This window comes from Haliotis cracherodii, unplaced genomic scaffold, assembly GCF_022045235.1.
Source record: "Haliotis cracherodii isolate W230 unplaced genomic scaffold, xgHalCrac1.p SCAF_16, whole genome shotgun sequence".
NCBI classification, from domain to species: Eukaryota; Metazoa; Mollusca; class Gastropoda; order Lepetellida; family Haliotidae; genus Haliotis; species Haliotis cracherodii.
The window spans coordinates 27,254,400-27,281,862 of NW_027266271.1; the positions used below are offsets into that span (position 1 = coordinate 27,254,400).

The 27,463-nt window shown below is 40.2% G+C and overlaps 1 protein-coding gene and 1 pseudogene across 1 annotated transcript; both read left to right on the forward strand.

Moving 5' to 3' along the window:
• The first annotated feature begins 1,133 nt into the window (after positions 1 to 1,133).
• On the forward strand, positions 1,134 to 9,308 carry LOC139463526 (fibrinogen-like protein 1). Its single transcript, XM_071244796.1, has 3 exons — positions 1,134 to 1,433; positions 6,986 to 7,070; positions 8,620 to 9,308. Exons 1-3 carry the CDS (start codon positions 1,134 to 1,136, stop codon positions 9,267 to 9,269), a joined length of 1,035 nt encoding a protein of 344 aa, XP_071100897.1. The 3' UTR covers positions 9,270 to 9,308.
• A 3,986-nt stretch (positions 9,309 to 13,294) lies between these two features.
• Positions 13,295 to 13,811, forward strand: LOC139463648 (angiopoietin-related protein 1-like; annotated as a pseudogene).
• The last annotated feature ends 13,652 nt before the right edge of the window (positions 13,812 to 27,463 follow it).

Consider the following 27,463-nt stretch of genomic DNA (forward strand, 5'->3'; position numbering starts at 1 on the left):
AACTCCTATAGTAAAGTCACATTTGGTACCGGCCCCAATGTTCGAGATGGGGCCATGCCTTTTCATCTCGAATTCGGGATCTCAGAACAGGTTGATATGATTTTACATCTTCGACACAGATTTGATATATCCCTAATTTCGAGATAACGTGGATCGACTGTCCATAGACAAGATACGACAGGTTCGACAATGTTACAATATGATAGTGTTTACTTTTGTCTCAAATGTTGTGTAACGTACAATGTTGCACATTTGCGCCACATTTGCTTATTGTTTGGTCAAATTGCCAGTTCACTTCCACTCAGTGACCCACCTTAGTTAGAAATAGCAGAGACCAGTGAAACCACCTCATTAGTATTTTATTTTTATTCAGATTTATGCATACAGATTCAGAGTAACAACAACTATCCACAAGACTATGACAAGAGGGATGACTTCAACTTTCCCATAATTAACTTTCCCTTAATGTCGAGCAATATTCCAGCAACTTCAGCCTCAAGTACAATCCAACATGCTTCGTGTGATGTAAAATTAAGGTATGCCGATGGTTTAAGTAGCCAAAGTCGTAGAAATAGCATGAGTGTAAAGATAAGAAAGAAAGACACTGAATATGAAATGACCGGTCCCCAATGACGGACAGAAGAAGTACATCCATCATAATAAGGCTTCTCAGACTCCTTCAGTTGTTAATTGCGGTGCAAGTAATAGGAAACATGAATTTTTAAACCCTTATCTGCATTGGGTAATAGTTAAGGTGACTCAATGATATCTGCCATGTACGACATACCATAGTTTATTATCGATCCGAGAGTTTAATTAATAGCACTCAAGAAACTTTGGAAACTTTGTCTTTTTTATCATTACTTTTTCTGAGATTCTCTCCGCAATTGTACTATGACTTAAAAGTCATAGACTGGTCGATTGCCAAAGCATTCTATTGACCAATATAGATGGTACTTTTTACGAAAGGTACAATATAGGAGCAGATCAATCATTGAGAGTCGTCTTCGTGCAAGAAGATTGATTCCATGTTTAGTATTGATAATCTTGACCTAAATCAAAGCGCGAACAATTGATGACTTTCTAGCTGTGTGATATCCCCTCAGTCCACAGCCCACTGCACAGCAGCCAACATGTCTCCTTCAATGATAGTTTTTATCTTTCTGAAGCTTTTCATGGTAGAAATTCAAAGTAGTTTTGGGGACATATCTCACAGTATGGTTGCTTTTGTTCAATATTCTGAATGTTCTGCTTTTCAAACTCCGCCAGTTAACACGGGAGAGTACCAGGTACGAACGAAGACGGGATGTGCCAGGATATGTTCTAAAGACAGTGCTTGTGTGGCTTACAGCGTTTCTGGAGCTCTATGCCGGACACACGATGAAATGTTCCAGACCGGAGAATGCTACAGTGGAGGCTGGAAACACTATACTGTAAGTTGAATGCTACAGTAAATCTAGTAAACAATACAGAACAGAAGTGTTATTGTAGAGGTTAGAAACACTACTGTGTTAGTAGAATGCTACAGTAGACCTTGGAAATACTACAGTGCAATTGGCTATCTTGGAAACACTGCGACGTAAGTAGACTGCCATTGTAGATCTTGGAAACACTACAGTGTAAGTTAATTGCTATTCTAAAGTTTTGAAATAATACAAGGTATGCAGAGTGCTGTCGTAGATGTTGGAAAAACTACAGTGTAAATACAACGCTGTTGAAGAGGTTGGAGACACTCCGATGTAAGTAGAATGCAGTTGAAGATCTTGGAAACACTGTGACGTAGGTTTAATGCCATTGCAGATCTTTCACGTTTGAAAGGGTGTATTAGATCTTGGATACACTACAAGGCAAGTAGAATTGATGTTGTAGAGGTTGGAAACACTGCCCTGTAAGTAGAATGGATTTGTAGATTTTGGAAACACTCCAACCGAAGAAAAATACTTTTTAGAGGTTTGGAAATGCTAAAGAATGTTGAAGTAGAGGTTAGAAGTACTTCAGTGTAATTAAAATGTTGTTGTAGATGTTAGAAACACAACGACGTAAGTAGAATGAAGTTGAAGACCTTGGACATACTGGAGTGTTAGTAGAATCCCATTAATTGTAGATCTTGGAAACACTGCAAAGTAAGGAGAATCACATTGTAGATCTTGGAAACACAGTAGTGTAAGTATAATTCCATTTCAGATCTTGGAAATACCGCTAAGTAAATACTAAGGAAAAACTATATATAAAGTTACCACTGTCAGTATATTTATTGATACAGTTGTCTGAATGGCACTTTTTTGCATATCCTTCCTGGAAAGTTGATATTGACAATAGCGTCGGTAGCAATGTAAGCACAAAATAGATCTTTCGTTACTGAGTTAAACTCATTGTAACAAAGCCTTCCTTATAATTCCAATTTACATTTATCTATGTAGCCATGCATTGACTACATTCCTAAGTTAGAAATAGACAAATCTATTGGTTGTCTTTTACCAAATCCTTGTATATGGCGAACGATCGTAAACCAGTTCATATTCTTTACCATATAAGGCTGGTAACAATTCACATCCATATAAGCTTGTTGGTGGAATCATTCTTTTCCATATACTGACACACGCAGCTGGGTGGAGGTCGGAATAGTTAAGGTCAAGGGATTGTAATGAATAAACACATTTTATTGCTTTTTGAGTAACACGTCATGCCTTTTTCTGTTCAGGATAAGTTACAGTTTATGGTTATTCCGCCATATTTGACAAAGTCAGAGTTGTCAATTATATCATCACCAAACTTGTAGCTTCCTGTATTATGAAGCTGTCGTATTTTATATAACATAAGTGATTTACTCTCACCTGCATTATATATAGGTGAATCTCCATTGATTGGCATATAAACGAACTGGATCAAGTGAAGACTGTAAGCCTTAAGGGATTATAGACAAGAGTGTTGCATCATCGGCCAGTAAAACATAGGTTCAATATATTCCACGAACGGAGAGACTATTGTTTACTTTCCTTAAGTCACACATAAGATCATTTATGAAAACGAGGAAGAACCATACTGACACAACTCGTACCTTGCCCAACTTCTTGGCTTGACACAAAGATCATGTAACTTGACGAATAGACCTTTGTGCAAAATACAATCAAATGCCTTTTCATTATCTAAATATGCAGCAAACACTTGCGATTCTCCTTCTAGGTAGAAATTAACACATACGAAAAGGCTGAATACAGACATGATTGTTCCATATTCTTTTCTCAAATCAAATTGTATAACATCAGGGAAGGATTGGAGTTTCAATTGAGTGCGTAGTGCCTGTCTTCTTTTCTACTTAATATGAGTTCACAATTAGAAAATACCATATTTCTTTAGAAAATACACATATCAAAATCAAACTTTGCACTGTACCTCTTATTTTGGTATGGAAACTCTTCCTTAATTTGATGCAGTAGTTTTCAAGTTAATTTGTCGCAGAAATGTTTAAGTATAACATTCAAGTCAAAATTTAAGTAGAAAATGAAAAAAAGGCTGTATTTTTCAGAAAATCCAAATATTAAAATGAAACTTTGTACTGCACCTCTCCTATAGATACAAATAGTGTTTACCAAGTTTGAAAAGAGTCTATTGAGTAGGTTTCAAGTCATAGGTCTCACAAGAGACATATCCTCGGAAGGACGGACGGACGAAATTCCTTCGAATAACTATAAACGACCGCCCTTGTAGGTTGGGGGTATAATAAAAGTCACCCCACAGTTTACATATATCAGCCGAAGAAACAACACGATGTCCATTGTAACCTAGTTTGTCAATAACTGGACTCCTACGCCTAAGCTTACGAACATGTTTACAGAATGTATTTATATGGAGTTCACATGCCCTTTCCAGTTCTGTACGTATTTCTTTACACTGTCTGCGTTTTTACTCTGGGAGTAAACGTCTAAATTCAAGTTATTTTCATTTATTAGATTTGCATAGTCTACAGTTTTCTCCCCGTGGCCTATATCTGTGTCCGGTATCCATTTTGTAAACACGACAACGAAAGTTGAATACTGTTGTAGATCTTAGAAACACAACAGTAAGTAGTGAAATGAAGTCCAAAATCTTGGAAACACTACAACGTAAGTATAAAATGCTGTTGTAAAGATTGGAAACACTACAGTGTAAGTAAAATATTGCTGTTGAGGTTGGAAAGACCAACATTGTAAGAAGAATATTGCTGTTGAAGTTGGAAACACTACAGTCAGTGTAAGTAGAATATTGCTGTTGAGGTTGGAAACACCACAGTGTAAGTGGAATATTGCTGTTGAGGTTGGAAAAAACTACAGTGTAAGTAGACTATTGCTGTTGAGGTTGGAAAGACCACAGTGTAAGAAGAATATTGCTGTTGAGGTTGGAAACACTACAACGTAACTAAAATATTGCTGTTGAGGTTGGAAACACTACAGTGTAAGTAGAATATTGCTGTTGAGGTTAGAAACACTACAGTGTAAGTATAATATTGCTGTTGAGGTTGGAAACACTACAACGTAACTAGAATATTGCTGTCGAGGTTGGAAACACTACAGTGTAAGTAGAATATTGCTGTTGAGGTTAGAAACACTACTGTGTAAGTAGAATATTGCTGTTGAGGTTGGAAACACTACAACATAACTAGAATATTGCTGTCGAGGTTGGAAACACTACAGTGTAAGTAAAATATTGCTGTTGAGGTTGGAAACAAACACTACAACGTAACTAGAATATTGCTGTTGAGGTTGGAAATACTACAGTGTAAGTAGAATATTGCTGTTGAGGTCCGAAACACTACAACGTAACTAGAATATTGCTGTTGAGGTTGGAAATACTACAGTGTAAGTAGAATATTGCTGTTTAGGTTGGAAACACTACAGTGTAAGTGGAATATTGCTGTTGAGGTTGGAAACACTACAACATAACTAGAATATTGCTGTCGAGGTTGGAAACACTACAGTGTAAGTAAAATATTGCTGTTGAGGTTGGAAACAAACACTACAACGTAACTAGAATATTGATGTTGAGGTTGGAAATACTACAGTGTAAGAAGAATATTGCTGTTGAGGTTAGAAACACTACAGTGTAAGTAAAATATTGCTGTTGAGGTTGGAAACAAACACTACAGCGTAACTAGAATATTGATGTTGAGGTTGGAAATACTACAGTGTAAGTAGAATATTGCTGTTGAGGTTGGAAACACTACAGTGTAAGTAGAATATTGCTGTTGAGGTTGGAAACACTACAACATAACTAGAATATTGCTGTCGAGGTTGGAAACACTACAGTGTAAGTAGAATATTGCTGTTGAGGTTGGAAACACTACAACATAACTAGAATATTGCTGTCGAGGTTGGAAACACTACAGTGTAAGTAAAATATTGCTGTTGAGGTTGGAAACAAACACTACAACGTAACTAGAATATTGATGTTGAGGTTGGAAATACTACAGTGTAAGTAGAATATTGCTGTTGAGGTTGGAAACACTACAGTGTAAGTAGAATATTGCTGTTGAGGTTGGAAACACTACAACATAACTAGAATATTGCTGTCGAGGTTGGAAACACTACAGTGTAAGTAGAATATTGCTGTTGAGGTTGGAAACACTACAACATAACTAGAATATTGCTGTCGAGGTTGGAAACACTACAGTGTAAGTAAAATATTGCTGTTGAGGTTGGAAACAAACACTACAACGTAACTAGAATATTGATGTTGAGGTTGGAAATACTACAGTGTAAGAAGAATATTGCTGTTGAGGTTAGAAACACTACAGTGTAAGTAGAATATTGCTGTTGAGGTTGGAAACACTACAACATAACAAGAATATTGCTGTCGAGGTTGGAAACACTACAGTGTAAGTAGAATATTGCTGTTGAGGTTGGAAACACTACAGTGTAAGTAAAATATTGCTGTTGAGGTTGGAAACACTACAGTGTAAGTAAAATATTGCTGTTGAGGTTGGAAACAAACACTACAACGTAACTTGAATATTGCTGTTGAGGTTGGAAATACTACAGTGTAAGTAGGATATTGCTGTTGAGGTCCGAAACACTACAACGTAACTAGAATATTGCTGTTGAGGTTGGAAATACTACAGTGTAAGTAGAATATTGCTGTTTAGGTTGGAAACAATACAGTGTAAGTAGAATATTGCTGTTGAGGTTGGGGAAACTGCAACTTAGGTAGAATGCTGTTGTGTTGCAATGCAAAAACTACACTGTAAGTAAAATGCTGTTGTAGAGTTTGAAAACACTGCAACTAAGGTAGAATGTCATTGTAGGCCTTAGAAACACTGCAGTGTAAGTAGAATCCTAATCAAGAGGTTGGGAAAAACTACAATGTCAGCAGAAGGAAGTTGTAGAAATTGGAAACACTACAACGTTAGTAGAATATTGCTGTTGTGGTTGGAAACACAACAGTGTAAGTAGAACGTTGCGGTTGAGGTTGGAAATACTGCAACATAACTAGAACATTGCGGTTGAGGTAGGGAATACTGCAACGTAAGTATAATGGTGCTGTAGTGGTTCGAAACACTACAATCTAAGTAGAATGATATTGTGTTGTTTCGAAACACTACAATGAAAGCAGGATGCTATTATAGGGGTTGAAAACACTTCAACGTGAGTATGCTGCTGTCATGGTTGGAAACACTGCAGCGTAAGAAGAAAGTTGTTGTAGATATTGAAAACTGTACAGTGTAAGTAGAATGTTATTGTAGCGGTTGGAAACATGACAACGAGAATGTTGTTGTATATTTGAGAATCTCTACAGTGTAGATAGAATGTTGTTGTAGATGTGGGAAACTCAACAGTGTAAGTAGGATGTTAATGAAATACCACACTGTCAGAAGAATGGTACTGTAGAGGCTAGAAATACTGTAACATAAATGGAATGAAGGCGTTGAATAACTACGATGAAAATATAGTGTATATAGCAAGTTACTATTGGATCCTATAACAATGTTCCATGTTAGGATTTTTTATTTCAGATTCGTAAACGTTGCACGAATGATGGAAACAAGTGTAAATGCTATGGTGGATATGTTGGGGACGACTGTGAACGACTAATGATCGGTGAGTTGGTTTTCGAGCCCGCGTGGTGTCATCATTAAACTGCTCCACCGTAAGCACCCATCGCAAACACATGCAAAGGCAAGTCAACTGTCCGCCTGAAAAGAAACACGGCAACATATGATACAAGTCAAATTTCGAAATGTCGTGAAAACAAGTGAAAGTAATGTTGTAACCTTGATAAGATATTATGTAATGTGTTTAAAGACCCAGACGCTAAAGGCTAAAATACAGTCCACTGCCAAGACAGGACTTAAGAGTAGGGCAAAAATGGCAGGCAGTCGGAAAGACACGGGGTGGGGTGTCGATTAGAAAAACCGCTGGAGACATGCAGTAGTCAAAAAGCATGACGTTTCTCGTCCGGGGAAGATGTAACAGTCAGACAACAGACGTTAAGATGAGTGCTGGTCCAAAATAAACAGTAACTTCAGGGCTGCTACACGTGTTTGAATATGTGACTGGGAGGCATCGCCTTACAAATGCAGGTATAAAAGCACGTCGTCCAGTGGATGACGCGACAGCAAAAGCTGCTACGAATGGCAAACGCTGTACCATGTTCAGTGATGAGTACTTCAATTTCGACTTTGCAGATGGACGAATCGGTGTTTGGTATCGACATGAACGATGCCATCCATTTACTGTTCGACATCGCTATTTCATAAACAAACAAAAATGAAGTAAATCACAACTGCATGATAAGCAAAATATTTGAGATTGACAGAAATAATGGTCTACAGACATTGATCGACCTTCCTTGGAAGTGTCAAAATCAATGAATGACACCCTACGCACGTGTGTGGCGCGACTGCGTGAGGCACTATAGGATGTATTTTGCTGCTAAGTTTTGCAGGCATAAACGTTCTTGCAAAGGATGTTTTTGAGCAATACGTATTTTTGTTCCAATACTTGGTATTAACGTTCATTTTTCTTTAACCCCTACATTTCATAAGAGTGTAGCAATTTTACATCATGTTTGGAAATGGGAATATCATGGTAAATAATTGGAATTTGGTGTATACATATGATAACAGTTTGGGTGTAATTATAACTTCCAAATATATGTCTATTTCTTGACCGAAGGGGCATGATCGCAAACATATTGGCAAACACCTGGTATCATCGCTATTTGATAGCGATTCATAAACACATACCTACATGTATGATATTGTCGTATGAATCGTGGTGTATACATATGATAACAATTTGGGTGGAATTATTACTTCCAAATATATGTCTATTTCTTGACCGAAGGGGCATGATCGCAAACATATTGGCAAACACCTGGTATCATCGCTATTTGATAGCGATTCATAAACACATACCTACATGTATGATATTGTCGGAATCGTGCAATCAACATATCGAGATTTCTCAGGAATATAGAAATAATTTGCAAACCTCTTGCTATAGATATTCAGGTTTTGAGAGCATGCATGCATCCGATAATGACAATTTAATACACCTGCTTGTCGAGTGTTGATAAATAACAAACAGGGCATAGAATTGCAATAAATAATTACTTATAATACTTATTCTTTGCTGTTTGTTCCAGATTGTTCTGAAGGTGTTGCAAGTGGTCATTACGATGGTGAAGAGGGACTCTTCTTCATTCATCCAACTCTATCTACCGAACCCTTCCGGGTGTGGTGTCGAATGAGTTGGGGTGGAAACACATACATACAAAGACACACTAACTCCACTGACTTCAACCGTTCATGGCAAGATTACAGAGATGGGTTTGGAGACCCAGCCCAGGACTTTTGGCTTGGCAATGACAAGATATCCTACATTGTAAATGGTCGCCTTCACCGACTTCAATTTGACCTCTCAGATGTGACTTCGAGCTTCAGACAGCGGATATATACTCAATTCCAGATAGATTCGGGAAATAAATATTCATTTTCATATGCGTCCAGCTGGGGAAGTGCAAATTCCATTAACAATGCTGGGGATTGTCTGGGTGAACTGCAAGGACAGCCTTTCTCTACGTATGATGCGGACCATGATGACAGTCCTCAGAACTGCGCACAGGAACATCATTCTGGATTTTGGTTCAAGGCGTGCACATCGTGTAACCCAAACGGTGTTTGGTCTGAAACTCCCGATGGCAAAAGAAGTGGCATCCCTGAAGAAATGTTCTGGACCCCATATATTGGTAGTAATCTGCTGAGTGGATGTGAAATGTTTGTAACAGCCGAATGATTCTGAATGCTATTGTCGGCATTGTTATCAGGTTAATTGATGGGCACCTACTGACATTTATGTTTTGAAAATAACTGTGAACGTTTGGACGTCTCAATGACGTTTCCACGACGTCATATCATTCAAGGCGACGGAATGTATCTTACAGTAGGTTGATAACACATGAAAATAAGTGCTAATATATATTTACAGTGATCCTTATTATGTGTACATTACCTATCAGTTTAGTCCTGTTTCATCATATGAACTGTTTCCCCACTGTCGAGTGTGTTGTACTACCCTGATAACGTTAATAAAGCTTATGGCCAGTTAACAAGAGACTGATTAACTTTTCCGCCGATATTGTTGTGGTAGTTTGAGTAGCTAAAGTCATTGAAATAAGCTTTTCTGCATAAGATACCATCCTTGGATTAAAGACGAATAGGTGCGCACACACACACGCACGCACGCACGCACGCACGCACGCACGCACGAACGAACGCACGCACGCACGCACGCACGCACGCACACACACTGAATAGAAAATGTTCGGTCACCAATGACGGGCAGATGAAGTACATCCGTCACAATATGACTTATCAAACTGCTCGACCTGCTTTATGTTATTTCAGTTCATGTGGTGGCAAGTCATAATATACGTTTGAGAACATAATCATTTCTTTAACCATTACCTGCCATGGAAGAGTAAATGTTTAAATAATAACTGCTATGTACAAAAAGCATTGTTTATTGTCGAGAGTTGCAGAGATCCCCAGCATTGTAAATAACACACTTAAGAAGTACTGTTAATAAGGCTTTTTTTATCATGCCCTTTTCTGAGATTTTCACTTAATTGTGTCAACACTTGAAAGTTATAGACTAGGCGTTGCAAAAAGCATGTAACAATCTATTCATTGCGTTTCACAACGTTTCTACAGACTTATTTAGACGTTACTTCGACATTGGGCAAATTATAGAAACAAGTCCATCGTCCGCTGCACAGCAACCATCATTTCTACTTCATGGTATCTTTATGAAGCTTTTCACCTTTGAAATTCAAAATATTTTTAGGACATATCACACGGTATTCTTGCTTTTGTTCAATATTCCGATGATCAGTTTTTCAAACGTACGAAGACTGGATGTGCCAGGATGTGTTCTGAAGACACTGCGTGTGTCACTTACAGTGTTTCTGGGGCACAATACTGGACACTCGATGAGGTGTTCCATACTGGAGAATGCTACAGTGGAGGCTGGAAACATTATAATGCTACGTAGATCACAGAAACACAAGTGCGTAAGTAGATTGATCCAGTAGATCTTGGCAGCACTAAAACGTAAGTCGAATACCATTGTAGAGGTTGAAAACATTACAGTGTAGGTAGAATGCTGCTTTAGAGTTTCTAAATAGTACAGTGTGAGAAGAACGATATTGTAGAGGTTGGAATTTGTAGGTAAGTTAGAATGCTGTTGTGGAGGATGGAAATGCTATAACGTAAATAAAATGTCGATGTCGAGTTTGGAAACACTATAGTGTAAGTATTATACTGTTGTAGAGATCCTACACACTGCAATGTAGGTATGATTTTCAAGAGGAGTTTGGTAACACTATAATGTCAGTGGAATTTTACAGATTAGTGCCGAAATAATGTAATAACAACTCTTTACTATCAGACAAGTTCAACAGTGGAGGTTAGAAACTCTACAAAGAAGAATGTAACAGTGACAATTGGAGACATTACAACACAACGAGTGTGTTCAACTGACGCTTGAAACAACAGTGTAAGTACAATTTTGATAGAAAGAAGACAAACGCCTAATGAAACATATTCATCTTACGATATCTAAAATATGTTGGTTGTTTTGTTGGTTTGTTGTTTAATGCCGCACTCAGCAACATTCCAGCTATATGACGGCGGTCTGTTAATAATCGAGTCTGGACCAGAAAATCCAATGATTGACATCATGAGCATCGATCCACGCAATTGGTATCGATGACATGCATCAACCAAGTCAGCGAGCCTCACCACCCGATCCCGTTAGTCGCCTTTTACGACAAGTATAGTCGCCTTTTATGGCAAGCATGGGTTGCTGAAGACCTATTCTACCCCGGATCTTCACAAATGCAGTGAACATGTTGAATAACTACGATGAAAATATAGTACATATAGTAAGTTACTATTGGGTCCTATAACATAGCTCCCCGTTATGATTTTATATTCAGATTTGTAAACGCTGCGCGAATGATGTAAATGCTATGGTTGGTACATTTGGGGACAACTGAACTACTTTTGATCAGTTTGTCGTTTTTCGAGAACACTTGGTGTGATCGATAAACTTCAATGATCCGTTCACATATGTTCACCATGATTTTGCCTGTTACGCCTATGGTTTAGATAGTTTCGGCCTATGCTCGAGACTTTCTACTCACAGGCGTGTTTTATGTATATTTAAACTATTCTATAGGGCCATTTCTATGAGACCGACGTTGCTTTCGGTCAAAGGTATAACCGCCACGTGCCCAGATGATGCATCCCGCCTCAAGCCTCCAGTCAGACGTTGGATCTTTTGATGGGTCAACAACAACTACTCCTGATGCAATGTTGCTTCCAACTGGCGTACATCTTGTACAGGAGGATCTCGTGCCTGTATGCGCCGCCCCAGAATATCACAAACATGTTCAAGGGGGTTCAAATCTGGGCTCATTGCTGGCCAGGGTAGAGTTGCTATTGCATTGGCCCTCATGTAATCCACGACTGCATTCGAACGATGAGGCCTGGCATTGTCGTCCATCTACTGAGGTCGAGCAACAAGAGGGTGGTTGTCAAAATGAGAAACGACGACCGGCCTCAAAACGTTCCGGATGTACTGAGCCCCTGTTAAGTTGCCCCTTATGGTGACCAAATCCAACATGCAATCATGAGAGATACACCCCCAAACCATTACCGACCACCCGCCGTATGCAACAGTCGGTTTAATGTTCCTGGAGGTGTAGGCCGTGTTCCGGTGCCTCTAAACTTTCGTTCTTTCATCAGTGACGTGGAGCTGAAAGCGACTTTCGTCTGACCAATGGATCTGTCTCCAAGTTCTCAGATTCCAGTTCTGTCGTGCAATACACCATGCTAAACGAGCAGCTTTGTGGTGATCTCTCAGCAAGGGACGCTTTATGACTCGCCGAGCTCTCAGTCCTGCTGCATTCAGCCCGTTCCTGACGGTTCTGGTGCTGCAGCGATGATTGGGCAACCACAGCTGTTTCAGACGAGTACTTGTTAAGGGTTCTCGACGTTTGAGACGAAGAAGGTCCCTGTCTGCGCGATGTGTTATCACAGGAGGTCTTCCGGATCTGGGACGGCCCTGTACATCACCGGTTTCTCCGCTAAACGGCTTATGACAGTGTGACGATACCCCAAATTCCGACCAATGGCATTACAAGAGATTCCTGCGTTATGCATGCTGAATATTTAACATCTTGTGACTCTTGATCATGGCCTTCGTGCCATGGTCACACAATGTCATGGAATAACGGTTTAAAACCGAGCTTAAGTAAGCAATTTTAACGTTCAGATATACTGCTTTTAGAGATACTCGAGGGTAGCATGCTGCACGGGTAAACCATGCATGGCACGTGAGCTTTCGTCACGCATGACTAATTACATCATCTCGAGGAAACATCATTCTTCCCGTAATTATATTTTCCATGACTATTACAAATATTTGGACCAAACAATAATGAAATATATTTGGGTGTGCTTAACTTTTTCTTTGTGTATATCATGACTTTAAAAAAAATGTCACTTTGCTTGTCATGATCTTAACATATTGTCGATTTAATATGAGGTCTATTTTCCAACGTTTCAATTCGTCTGTCGATGTAAGTATTCTGTTAAACTCCTCGGATTGGCCAAATGGAGACATGTCACGACGATTATTTGATTAGTCTATTTGGATCGAAGGTGAAACCTGTCATATCTTTCACAAGGAGTCCGGAAATTAAGTTCATTTTTACAAGATCTTTTCAGATCATTCGTGGGTTGACAGTGGTCACAATGAACGGGAAAAAAAACCTGTTTCTATTTCACCCTGCCGCGTCTCCAGAACCCTTTCAAGTCTGGTGTAGGATGGCATTTGGCGTCGATACATTCATACAGCAACATGACATTTCCACAAAGATTGCAAAGATGGATTAGTCAATCTACCTTATGACTTCTGTCTCAGAAATGACAAAATTTCAAAATTTCAAAATTACAGACTTCATTTTATCAACAGAGATGCGTTCACCTCTTCCATCAGATAGCAGGTGTATAAGAAATTCTAACTAAATAGTATAGATGGTTATCAAATGTCAATGAAGCCACATGGGGAACCAGAGACAGTTCACGCAATAATGGTGATTGTTTGGGTGAATTGGGGAGACAGCACTTCTCTACCTACGACCACGATAGCGATGACAGCCCTCTGAACTACGCCCATGTACACCAGGCTGGATTCTGGTTCAAGACCTGCATCCCTTGTAACCCCAGTGACGTCTGGTAAGAGAGCTGGCGTACCCGAGTAAATGTTTAGGATACCTGTTTATAGAGATACCTCATACTATCTTGCTGAGCCTTTTGATATCAATTCCATTGTGAATGCAGATTCATTAATTCATAGATCTCAAAAACGCATATCTTCTAAACGTCCAATATGCCCCATCGGAAATGATTGTACTGAATTTCTGAAATCCGAACATTACAACATTGTGTAACCAGTGCGCGTGAACATGTTAACGTTACGATGTTCAGAGTTGTTCTCAGATACATCAGTCCGAATTCTCGGTGTCAGAGAGTCAAGCAGGTCTGGCGTTCATGAAAAGATGTTCTGGACTGTTGGAACTCAAAAGGTTTCTGCATGTTTTCGGAATTTCAAACTATCATTGATTTTATTATGGTATTTCATCATCAGAATAAATGCATTGATAATGCTAAAATCGCACTAGTGTCCTAGGTTAAAGTATTTAAAACTTATTTGGTATTTAGCATCTTAAATTTAGGATTTATTTCTTAAACAATGTGACTTCGATTTTCTTGTAATAATCAATAAAATAGTCTAAAGTCCCTGCAATGAGGTTCATAACCACGTTTGAAATTCCAACTAAATGAAGATCGGATCGCCTCCGTGGAAGAAAGGGGAAAGTCGGGGGTTCAATACCCTGACCCGTCATACCAAAAGACGTTAACAGATGGTTCTTCTTACCTGCTAGGCACTCGGCATTAAGAAGCTAAAACATTCGATATAACGGGGTTTAATGGTCGGCTATGAGTCAGTATAATGTGTCCGAGTGGGTTATTCTTATTAAACTGCAGCATGGTGTCTTTGAGTCTTGTCCGGACAATACATTGATTGATTTTATGAGTAGCATGTCGTAGGTCAGAAGCAATCAACCAAACCATCGCGCCTCACCACCTAACCCACTTAGTCGCTTCTTTACAACGGCATATGTTGCTGGGGATGTATTCCAATCCGGGATACTCAAGGGGTTACCAATGCAAAGCATCGTCCCTAACATATGCGAGTTGACGTCACTGAACTCATTCGTCATTATCAGATCTATCGGCTGATTATTTGTTTATTAATGTTGCATGCTGTTGGTAATTTCACATAGACATGCAAAGCCAAATCTGTTCCTCCTGGATGCAATCTCAATTTCTGACGCACATTATCAAAGCTCGTGTATTGCCAGAATTGGAACAATGGAAGTATAGAATACTGAAATTCCTATTTCAATTTTTTTTTAAACAGTCGGACCCCGTTATCTTGAACTAGGGGGGCTGTGTTGTAACCTCCAGATATCCGGACATTCAGACAGATCAAGTAACAATATTATAGATGCTTAGCAGTACAAAGATGCGAGGATAAATTGATTTTTTTCGCAGGCAGTGATCAATAGCTCTTGTAACAAATAATGTACAGTGAAATTAATTTTGTCGGATGGACAAATCGTGCACATGTACATTTACCTTTATAAGGCACAGGAGCAATCAGAAATCATCATTACTTGGTCATTGAATAGCTCAATAATGTGATAATATTACATCCAAGGGTAATTTTTACTTAGTCTGTGGACTTGATAGAAACAACAAAGTGACACCCTCGGCTGAAGTTTGTTAACTTATAACTTGGATATCGTGGGTAGCGTCAAGCAGCTTTGGTTAGCACTTTTCTATGTAAACAGGAAATGCCGCCATGTTTTACTCATGACAACTCATGATGTTTTATTTGTCAATAAAGATTACCATTACATTTGGATTAAAAGATTAGTACATACTTGACAGCACTGTAACAGCGGTGTGAGGTGTGTGCGGAAAGGAACTAGATATACCTCACATCATATCAATGTTAAATGCGTATTACCAACTTCGAGATAAATTAATGGTACGAACTTATATACTGAACCGCAAAAGAAACGTCACCTCAAGTAACATTGCATGAAAAGTTGTCATTTAAATTATTTGGGTAATTTTTGTCAAAGTTTTCTAAAATTTAACATTACCTTGACAAGAAAAATGAATCTTGATGATAAAAATCACAAAGCAGATGACAATAAAACCGATCGCCCAAACGCAGCAACGGCCATGGTAACCCGATGCACATGAGTTCCATGCAAATTGAAATGCACATGCGTTCCCGCATTCCTTGCCCTATAAAAACACATCCAGATCGGATAACATTCATTCGTTATTGAATTGCTACCACATGCCAAGGTTGACAAGAAATCAGCGACACCAAGCCCTTGGACGATTGCAAGCTGGACACCCCCCCCCCCCCCCCCCCCCCCCCCGGCAAGTTGCCAATGCATTTCAAGTCCAAGTAAGGACCATATACAGTCTCCAGCAACGATACCAGACCACCAACACTACAGCTGACCGACCAAAGGGTCACCACCCGACGTCATGATCGTCAGACTGTAAAACAGCATCTTTAAGATCGCTTTGTTACTGCTACGAAAAAATGCTCCACAGACCATGGGAACACACCAGGGACACATTAATGCGGATATTGTGCGTCGACGATTGACGAGCAGGCTCCTACACTGTCACAGACCACACCGAGGACCCATTCTGACACCACGTCATCGCCGGGACCGCCTTCAGTGGGCAACACAGCACCAGCATTGGCGCCACTAGCAGTGGAGAAGAGTCCTCTACTCAGACGAGAGCCGTTACTGTATCTCAACAGCAGATGACACGGAGAGAGGGTCTGGCGACGTCGTGGGGAACATTATTCGGATGCTTGTGTTGTGGGGTGGTCCGAGCATCATGGTGTGGGGTGGAATGTGTCTCGCACAGAGGGTCGGCCCTGTGGTCTTCCTGGAACATCGGTCCAGGGAGAGGCAATGGTGTCACAGCAGCTCGGTACATTGATCAAGTCTTGAGACCACACGCCATACCTCATTTGGCACGTCGCCGCAACCACGAGTTTCAGCATGATAACGCCTGTGCCCACACTGCGAGAGCAACAAGAGACTTCCTCCAGTAGAATGGTATCAGAACCATGAAGTGGCCTGCCCTCAGTCCCGATTTAAATCCCATTGAGCACTTGTGGGACGAGATTCAAAGACGGCTGAATGACGTCCGACCAAGGGCGACAACTGCAGCTGAACCGTGTCAGGCGTTCCTCGGAGTATGGGTTCAAGTGCCTATGGCCTTCATCAACCGCCTCATTCCATCCATGTATCGACGTTGCACGGCAGTCATCAATGCACATGGCGGACACACGAGATACTGACTTGTGATGCCATTTTCTCAGAGACTGTGTTTCGCTTTCAGAACATTTGACACTTTAATTTCAACCTTTATGATCAGTTTTGCCAAGTTTCATCTTTTTCATATCTCTCAAAGTATGTTTACAGAGTTTGGGCAAATAAGGTGTCTCTTATATCTATCCATTGTGACGTTTCTTTCGCGGTTCAGTATATATTAAGATGGTATAGTAAGTCAAAGTTGAAACTGATTCCTAGGTTCTCGATGCCACTATGTATTTTTATCTCGAATTTAGCTCGAAATAAGCGGGCAGATTTATATGTACTAATATAGTGAAGCAGTCGGAACCTGGGAATAGGTTCGATATGATATAATCGTCTTCCATATATCGGTACATTCGGTATAACGGGGATCCACTGTGTAAAGCTAAAAAAAGACAAGTTGGACAATAAGATAGACTTTAGTTTTGTCTCAAATGTTGTGTTGCGAACAATGTTTGGTTGAATTGCCAATTCACTTCCACTGATTTACCCACCTTAGAACTATAATAGACCAGTGAAACAGCCTCATTTGTTTTTTATTTATATTCAGGTTTATGCATATAGATTTAGAGTGACAGCAACTATCCACAAGACTTTGGACAAGGAGGACTTCAACTTTCCAATAGTCAACTTTCCCTTTCTCTCAAGCAATATTCCAGCAGCTCCAGCCTGCGTTGTCTACATTTCACACCTCGGGTACAATCGAGCATGCTTCAAAACTGTAAAGTAATATGAAGGTATTGCATATGTCTCGTTCTGATTGTTGTTGGAGTAGCCAAATCGTCGGAATAAGCTTAGGTGCATAAGATAACAAAGATAAACGGGTGTGCACACACATATACTGAATATGAAATGGTCAGTCCCCAATGACGGACAGATGGAGTACATCCATCAAAATGAAACTTATCCATCTCCTTAAACGGAGTTTTTTATTGTAAATGTTATGTCAGTTCATGCGGGGCCAAGTCATAGGACATACGCATTTTTCAAACCATTCCCTGCCTGGGGGAATAAATAATGCGACTCAATGATAACGCCATGTACAACGTACCGTTGCTTTTTATAGTTCTAATAAACTGCTGCCTGGAGGTTCATCAATAACACTTGAGAAATATTGGAAATAGGGCCTTTCATCGTTTCTGTTTTCGAGATTCTTCTCCGCAATTGAGCCAACACTTGAAAGTCATAGACAAGGCGATTGCACGAAATATGTTGCAATATATTCAAACATCGGTGGTGGTTTTTTCGTGAAAGGAGATTGATTTGATGATTTGTATTGATAATCTTGACTGAAATGACGGCGCAAATGGTTGATGACTTGCCAGCTGTGTGACATACCCTCAATCCACTGTCCACTGCACAGCAACCAATATGCCTACTTCAATGGTAGTTTGCTTCGTCCTGAAGTTATGAATGGTAGAAATACAAAGTGTTCCAGGGGACATACCACAGGCCATGGTTGCTTTTGTTCAATATTCTGAATTTTCACCTTTTCGAACACCGCCAGTAAGCGAAGGCGTGTACAAGGTACGAGGTGCCAGGAGGTGTTCTGAAGACAGTGCTTTCGTAGCTTACAGTGTTTCTGAAGCTCTTCAAAAATAAAGGCTATCCATTTGATCCAAACTCGTACAGACCTATTACAATATTAAGCTGTTCCGGAAAAATCACAAGTATCCTAAATTCTAGATGCTAATAATATTCAACACAGTCGGAATTTAGGAAACAATTTCAAACTGCTGATAATATATTCGTTGTCCATTCGTTGATGCATATTTTGAAACAATTAAAAAAACTTCATTGTGCGTGCATAGATTTTACAAAAGCATTTGATACTGACTGGAGAGTAGGACTGTGGTCTAAAATGCAAAACAGTGGAATAGAGGGTCGATTTCTTACTTTAGTTAAAAATATGTATAGAAATATTAGATCAATGGTACGATCAAATAATGCAGAATCGGAGTATTTCCCTTATCAATTAGGTGTAAGACAGGGCGAAAATCTATCACCACCACTGTTTTCAATATTTTTAAAAGGATCTTGAACCGTATCTAACAAAACAAGGATGCCAAGGGATATATGCTGGTGTTGACGGGTAATCTGCCGATCTTGTCGAGGTGTGGTGACCCTAGGACGACCGCTCCGAGGAAGATCATCTGTGGTTTATGTAGCATTGTATCGATGCATGAGACGGTAAATTGTGGTTAGGTTAACGTTGAAATGACGGGCAACATCTTAGACAGACTCTTCAGCTTCCAAACGTCCGATAGCCTGGTTTCTTTCAATTTGAGTTAGGCGTGGCATTGTTGACACTACAGTTCGTGACAGTTCGAGCATTTTCGACTTCGCCATGGGTGCATGATATCCACATAGTCATTAAAATGGTGCATTTTGGCGATTCGTTTTTTATGTTGCGTTTTTACTCGGGGCTTCCAAAATGCAACCAAAAATATTGATAACACCATCAGGCTTCACTTCATGCTAAAACTCGTATCAATTTATGGTTCCGTGTTTGTAATCTTTTTGCTTAAAACCACTTGCGTTTCTTTTGCGTGTGAATATATGTGTAAACTGCGTGAAACGTTATCACCTTAAAATATATCCACTTTGAAACATCTGTCCAGATTCATTGTACATTTAAACACATTATTACGTTAAAGTGTCTTGATCCTTAATATGAAATTCATGAGAACAATGTGCTTGTGACGCGCACCAGGAGAAAAGGGACCTAGGTGCCAGGGTACAATTATGCTCTGACGTCATAAAGAAAGACGTTTGACGTCAACTTACTTCCGTAAATGTAGCCCTGTGTGTAGGACTGTAAAGATATTGTATTTTTCTCTCGTTAGTTCGTAATGTAATAAAAACATTTTAAAGCATTTCAGCATACATGCTTCCTTCAAATTAATCAGACAGTATATCTATTCTACCCAGGATCTTCTCGGATCCAAATATTATGATACATGATACACGTTAATCATATACTCCTAAAACTAAGTAAGGGATCATGAAATTTTAATGTTGACACAAAGTATTAAAACAAAGATAAGCGTTGACCACAAAGAACGCTTATGTCTGTAAAGCAAAACCCCTAAACACATCCGATAGTGTACACGTACCTCACGCATTGGTACCACACACATGCTTAGGATTTTTTAGCTTGAATTTGACACTTTCAAGGATTACTCTCTGTGGACCATTAATTCTGTCAATCTTATTGATTCTGCTTGTCATACAATTGGGATTTACTTCATTTCATTCATTGCTGGTTTCTGAACTTGTAATGCGTGCGTATGAAACACGTTTAGTGCCTATGGGATATTGACAATCTGGAAACTTGCGGAAGTCAGCATGGAGTGGTCAATACGTTCAATGAGTCATAGTCTGTGATTAATTGACTATGGAATCAGTACCAACATACCCAACATGTTGACGATCGACCCCGTTCAAGGATACAACAGATCAACAACAGGAATACAGAATCGATTCATCCGAAACCAGGTTCTACGACATCGAGCTCAAAAGACGAATCAAATGTTTTCGAATGTTCCGATTCACTTTGCACTTCCTTGATTGGCGTGTTCGTGTCAGACAACGTCAAAATAAAAGTTAAGCCAAAGACAACATGAGACCTCGTGAAAGATGAGTCGTTTATTGTGTTGGATGGCTTAACTTTGACTTTGGCTTAACTTATTGAGAAAGGAAGGGTCACTGGACAGTACTATCGGGACAACACATACACCCATCCTTTGTTTGCAAAGCGTGTGGGTCGACGTTTTGTCTTTAAGGACCACCAATGTTAACCTCAGGCAGCACAACGATCATAAATCGCCCTGATCAGCAATGATCCCATGCCTTTCCCCCATTGAACACGTCTGAGATTTGATAGGGAGACGTGTGCGTCATTGTCATAGGCTGCCGCCCGCATTAGCTGAATTTGACCAGGCGCTGCAGAAAGAGTGGGTCAGACGCCTTTTTGCCATTTGGAGATTTATACGCATTATGCCTCTTTAAGTGAATAAATGTTTGACAAATCGTGGCGGTGTTATGCACTGCTAATAAAAAAAGTCATTTTGACAGCAAACCACCGTCAAGCACGTCTACAGTGGTGCAGACAGCCTCTATGCTGGACGGCCATGCAGTGGGGACAAGTTCTGTTTACTGACAAGTCTCGTTTTCACCTCAGCCACAGCGATGGACGGATTCGAGTGTACCGACGTCGAGGTGAACGTTACGTCAATAATTGTGTCATGGAAGAAGATCGGTTCGGGGACGGCATCGTTATGGTATGGGGTGGGATTGCAGCAAGACAGAGGACCAGTTTGATAGTGGTAGAGGGAAATCTCAATGGACAGCGCTACCGCGACGAGATCATCAGCTGTTCTACCGTTTTTGCGTCGTCATGGCCCAGGCATTTCCTTTCAACTCCCGGCCTCATATTGCTCGACTTGTTCAGGAATCTCTTCAACAAAACAAAGTGAATGTCATCCCCTGGACGGCTCGCTGAAAAATTTTATAGCACACATGGATTATGATGGTTTTAAAACTCAAAAGTATTACTATATCAATCTGACAATTAATGAGGACACCACCGAGATACAATGACTCGGTTTCAAAGATGCGACAATTACAATGTCTGGACCTAGACTGGCAATTTGCAACATGCAGTCCAGACTACCTTTAAATATGCGTCGTTTATATAATTACATAGAACTATACAAACTATGATTAGTTTTTTGTCTGTGCCTGTTTCAGTCTGGACAGCCTATACTCTCCCACAAAATACATGCAAAGGTGGTAACAATATTTTCAAACGTAAAATTCGAGGCTCGAAAGTAAATCCATACTGCACAGCAGTGGGAATTCTGATTGACTTAAGATTCTGATTGTTGTGACATAAGCAGTAGTCGATAACAGAAAATAGCCCATGCAACTAAGGCACTTTTTTGCTTATGATGTCTACGCCCGATTGTTTACCATTGGTAGATTCGTCAAGGACATCATGAATATAATTCATCCCCTAATACTGGTAGGAGGAAGGGCACATAATGCGAAATCCTTCGTATTTGCCATCTCCGACAACGTGGACTGAAAAGGGATACTTGCTGCAAAGCGCGATGTCACTTGATTCCTTTTCTCATTTCGCTTCATTAGGTGAAATCGATGTCATTAATTCACAAATGCAACATTTGTGGCTATATCAAGTGAATCATTAAATCTACGGCATACATTGCTGATTCCGGCGTTCTGAGAAATCGATCCCAAATTAACATGTTTCTATGGTTTGACAAATCAATAGATCGATTCATTTAGTGGTGTGTCTCTGTTTGAAAGCAAAATGTATATATTCAGCAATTGAATTACAAGTTTGTGAATCATCCGTCGTTCTTCATTAGTATTAAGACTAACCTTCACTGTTTCACCTGACACGCTGGGCGGTGGGGTGGCTTAGTGGTTAAAGCGTTCGCTCGTCACGGGTTCGATTCCCCACACGGGCACAATGTGTGAAGCCCATTTCCCCCGCCGAGAGTGAGTGAGTACCGATTTACAGCCACATCGGCAGTATTTCAGCCAAATGTACCCCCGCCGTGATATTGCTGGAATATTGTTAAACGCAGCGTAAAACCTATTCACTCACTCACTCACTTTACATGCCAATGTCACCTGTTCATTTGGCAGGGGTGGGTACAATGAATAGCCAATCATCATTAATATAACGTGTGACGTCGCACGCAAAACTCTGTTTCACTGAGAGAGCCTTGAAGTCGCCATATTATTTTGAATATTAAGGTCCTTATTGAATTAATCATATAAACATCACTTTACTCATTATATTGATCCCACCAAGACCAGGATATCGTGAGCAGCCTTCTACCAACTGGTATCACAACTTTAAAATCAGTTTGGATGCTGTCGAAGCTTATGCCAAACACTGGGCCAATAGAGAAGAGGAACCAAAATTAACACATTCTGTCCCAACCAGCTGTCACCAGAAGTCTAGCTGCCCTACATGATAAAAAATGTAGTTGTTCCCACTGACAAGATAACCATTATTTGTAAGCGTCACTACATTAATTGGTATAAGTGACATAATGAAACATATAAGACCAGTATGTTATCTGAGGGAGAAATCTGCCCAAGTCACGCATCAGTCATATCTACTTTCGCCGATTCCTCTGGATCGGGTGGCCAGACTCGCTGACTTGGTTGATGCATGTCATCGTATCCCATTGTGTGGATTGATGCTCATGATTCGCTCCTTCATTCAAGGGGGCTCTTGTTACAAAACGCGGTGACAAAAGATATAATTAAAACTATCTCACTCAGCAATATTCCAGCTATGTGACGGCGGTCTGTAAATAATCGAGTCTGGACCAGACAATCCAGTGATTGATATCGTGAGCAACGATCCACGCAATTGGGATCGATGGCATGCTTCAAACCAAGTCAGAGGGCTTGACAACCTGATCCCGTTAGTCGCCTCTTACGACAAGCATACTCGCCTTTTACGGCAAACATGGGCTGCTACTCCGGATTTTGAGCTGTTTCATCAGGACAACGCTCCACCGCACACAGCTCGTGTCACGGTAGACTACCTTCAAAATGCCAACATCACCACTTGACCTGGCCGTCGAGATCGAGATCTCAACGCAATCTGGGGATCTCAACGCAATCTGGGGTCTCTGAGATGAGGGAGAACGGGTTGCCCCGATCGTCTAAGGCGCCACGAATAGCTGCGCGGAGTTGCGTCCTTTGGGCACGCCAGAAACCTATGATTGTGGGTTCGCGACCCTTTCGCCCCGATTATGTTTCTAGGTTTGTCTGCACCATACTCGTGCTCGCGGGTTTCACCGAAGTGGTAAACGTCTGAGACCTGCATCACTTCGGGCTTTCCTCCCACATTCAGCCGTCACGCCGCGATATAACTGGAATATTGTTAAAAGCGGAGTTAAAACCATCTCACTCACTCACCTCTGGGATGAACTCGATCGACGTGTACCTCAACGTCAGAACACGCCGCAGACATACCCACAAGTGGCCAACGTGTTACAAGCAGAATTCCGCAGGACAGAATTCGGACACTTATCCAGTCAGTGCCGAGATGATGCAGACCCGTGATTGCTGTTCGGGGTTGGTTGTTTGGTTTGTTGTTAACGCCGCACTCTGCAATATTCCAGCTATATGACGACGGTCTGTAAATAAACGAGTCTGGACCAGACAATACAGTGATTAATATCATGAGCATCGATCCACGCAATTGGGATCGATGACATGCATCAACCAATTCAGCGAGCCTGACCACCCGATCCCGTTAATCGCCTCTTACGACAAGCATAGTGGCCTTTAACGTCAAGCATGTGTTGCTGAAGACATATTCTACCCCGGTGCTGCTCGCGGCGGTCACACGAGATAATGAATTCAGCGCAACCTTGTGGCCTTATGTGACATGACAATGAGCAGTTTTAATTGCCTTTGTACGACAACATGTGACTATCCAGCTCCAAAATTTCATATTTGTATCTGTGATATTAAATTAAATATATCGACTTCAATAGGTACAATAAATTTACTGAAAATCTACCTGTGCGTTTCTTTTTTGAAGAGTGTATGTGAAATGCTGGTCTTCATCACAGATAACATCTCTGTGAAATTTTGGAATCGGATATTCAAGAAAGTATGGGTTGATGAAGACCTATTCTACCCCGGAATCTTCACGGGTCTAGTCGCAACCATTATTGAACAATATCAGATCATCGACATACCTTCATAGGCGACTAGAAGCTATGAAGGTATGTCGTTGATCTGATATTGTTCAATAATGCTTTGTTACCATTATTGAACAATATCAGATGATCGTCATACCTTTATACCTTCGCCTATGAAGGTATGTTGATGATCTGATATTGTTCAATAATGCTATGTTACCATTATTGAACAATATCAGATGATCGTCATACCTTTATACCTTCGCCTATGAAGGTATGTCGATGATCTGATATTGTTCAATAATGCGATGTTACCATTATTGAACAATATCAGATGATCGTCATACCTTTATACCTTAATACCTTCGCCTATGAAGGTATGTCGATGATCTGATATTGTTCAATAATGCTATGTTACCATTATTGAACAATATCAGATGATCGTCATACCTTTATACCTTCGCCTATAAAGGTATGTCGATGATCTGATATTGTTCAATAATGCTATGTTACCATTATTGAACAATATCATACCTTTATACCTTCTAGTCGCCTATGAAGGTATGTCGATGATCTGATATTGTTCAATAATGCTATGTTACCATTATTGAACAATATCAGATGATCGTCATACCTTTGTACCTTCTAGTCGCCTATGAAGGTATGTCGATGATCTGATATTGTTCAATAGTGCTATGTTACCATTATTGAACAATATCAGATGATCGTCATACCTTTATACCTTCTAGTCGCCCATGAAGGTATGTCGATGATCTGATATTGTTCAATAATGCTATGTTACCATTATTGAACAATATCAGATTGTCGACATACCATTATACCTTCTAGTCGCCCATGAAGGTATGTAGATGATCTGATATTGTTCAATAATGCTATGTTACCATTATTGAACAATATCAGATGATCGTCATACCTTTATACCTTCTAGTCGCCTATGAAGGTATGTCGATGATCTGATATTGTTCAATAATGCTATGTTACCATTATTGAACAATAACAGATGATCGTCATACCTTTATACCTTCTAGACGCCTATGAAGGTATGTCGATGATCTGATATTGTTCAATAATGCTTTGTTACCATTATTGAACAATATCAGATCATCGTCATACCTTTGTACCTTCATACCTTCTAGTCGCCTTTGAAGGTATGTCGATTATCTGATATTGTTCAGTAATGCTATGTTACCATTATTGAACAATATCAGATGATCGTCATACCTTCTTACCTTTATACCTTCTAGTCGCCTATAAAGGTATGTCGATGATCTGATATTGTTCAATAATGCTATGTTACCATTATTGAACAATATCAGATGATCGTCATACCTTTATACCTTCGCCTATGAAGGTATGTCGATGATCTGACTATAAAGGTATGTCGATGATGATATTGTTCAATAATGGTAATTAGCCCAGTCCGTTTCACTGATATACCAACCTGAACTAGACATATGTGAGAACAATGAAACCGCCTTGACTATCCACAAGACTAAGGAACAAGAGAGATGACTCCATGTTTCCAATTGTCAACTTACCCTTTTTCTCGAGCAATATTCCAGCAGCTTTCGAGGTACAATCTAGCATGCTTTTTCGAGCGTCATACAAATGTTGCTCAAAAATTGTTGGATCAAGGTTACAGCACTCAAAGCCTCAGTAAAGCTTTCGAAAGGTTGTATAGTAAATATGAAATGTAGACGCCAGAGAATGCCCCACCTTGATTATCCAACAAAACAGACTCCATTGTGCGTGAATTATTTTGAATTGAGTGATGAATCTCGCGAATGGTGTTCGCGAAAAGGGTAGGCATGCCCTGCCCAACTGGTAGCACCGGTCGTTCAGACAGTGACGCCGCACAGTACGGCTCCTGTCATGCAACTGTGGCCTGCACACAAGCAGAACATTCAAAACTCAATAGCGCATTTAGTGATTGATGTTATTTTGAATCATGTCTGATGTGTACAAGCGCAGAGATCGTACTTCATTGACAGGTGGAGGACAATCTAAAATGTGACGCATCAGTGACAAAATGCCTGATGTGATTCTTGTTAGGCCTGTTAGCAAAGACCTGGTATCACCATTCTCGATTTTATAGATATTCTTAAACGCATGTTCATGATGCTGTCGGAATGGCCTCCGCTTTTAGAAAAGATTTACTATCGTTTGGGGAAGGATTTTGTCGTTTTTATCTATTAGAATTGGCCCGAGAGTGAGTGAGTATGGATTTATTACGCTTTTAAAATATTCCAGCAATATCACGGCGGGGGACACCAGAAATTGGCCTCAGGCATTGTACTCACGTGGGGATTCGAACCTAGGTCTTCGACGTGACGAGCGAACGCTTTAGCCACTAGGCTACTCCATCTCTCACTTGTATAAGGTTTACTGATGCATTGCAAAGTGGACCTTAATAAGTGTATAAGAGTGCCATCATCTGAAAAGTGTATTCAGTTCAGCACTGCATCGTTACCTCAATTTTCCGACGACTCCCAATCGGTGCTAAGGAGGCGGATGCCTCGAGGTCATTTCGAAGATAAACCTGCTGTTTTACAATTTGAGGTTGTATAACTGTTAATAAGATGGAGCCGATCGGTTTATTGCGAATTTTCAAATGCATAATTAAGAATTTACCATAACAACAGCTTTGAAAACAATGCTCCCTTGGGGCAAAACGGCCAGTTAGAAGGTGCCGCAAAAGGAGTATCAAGTAG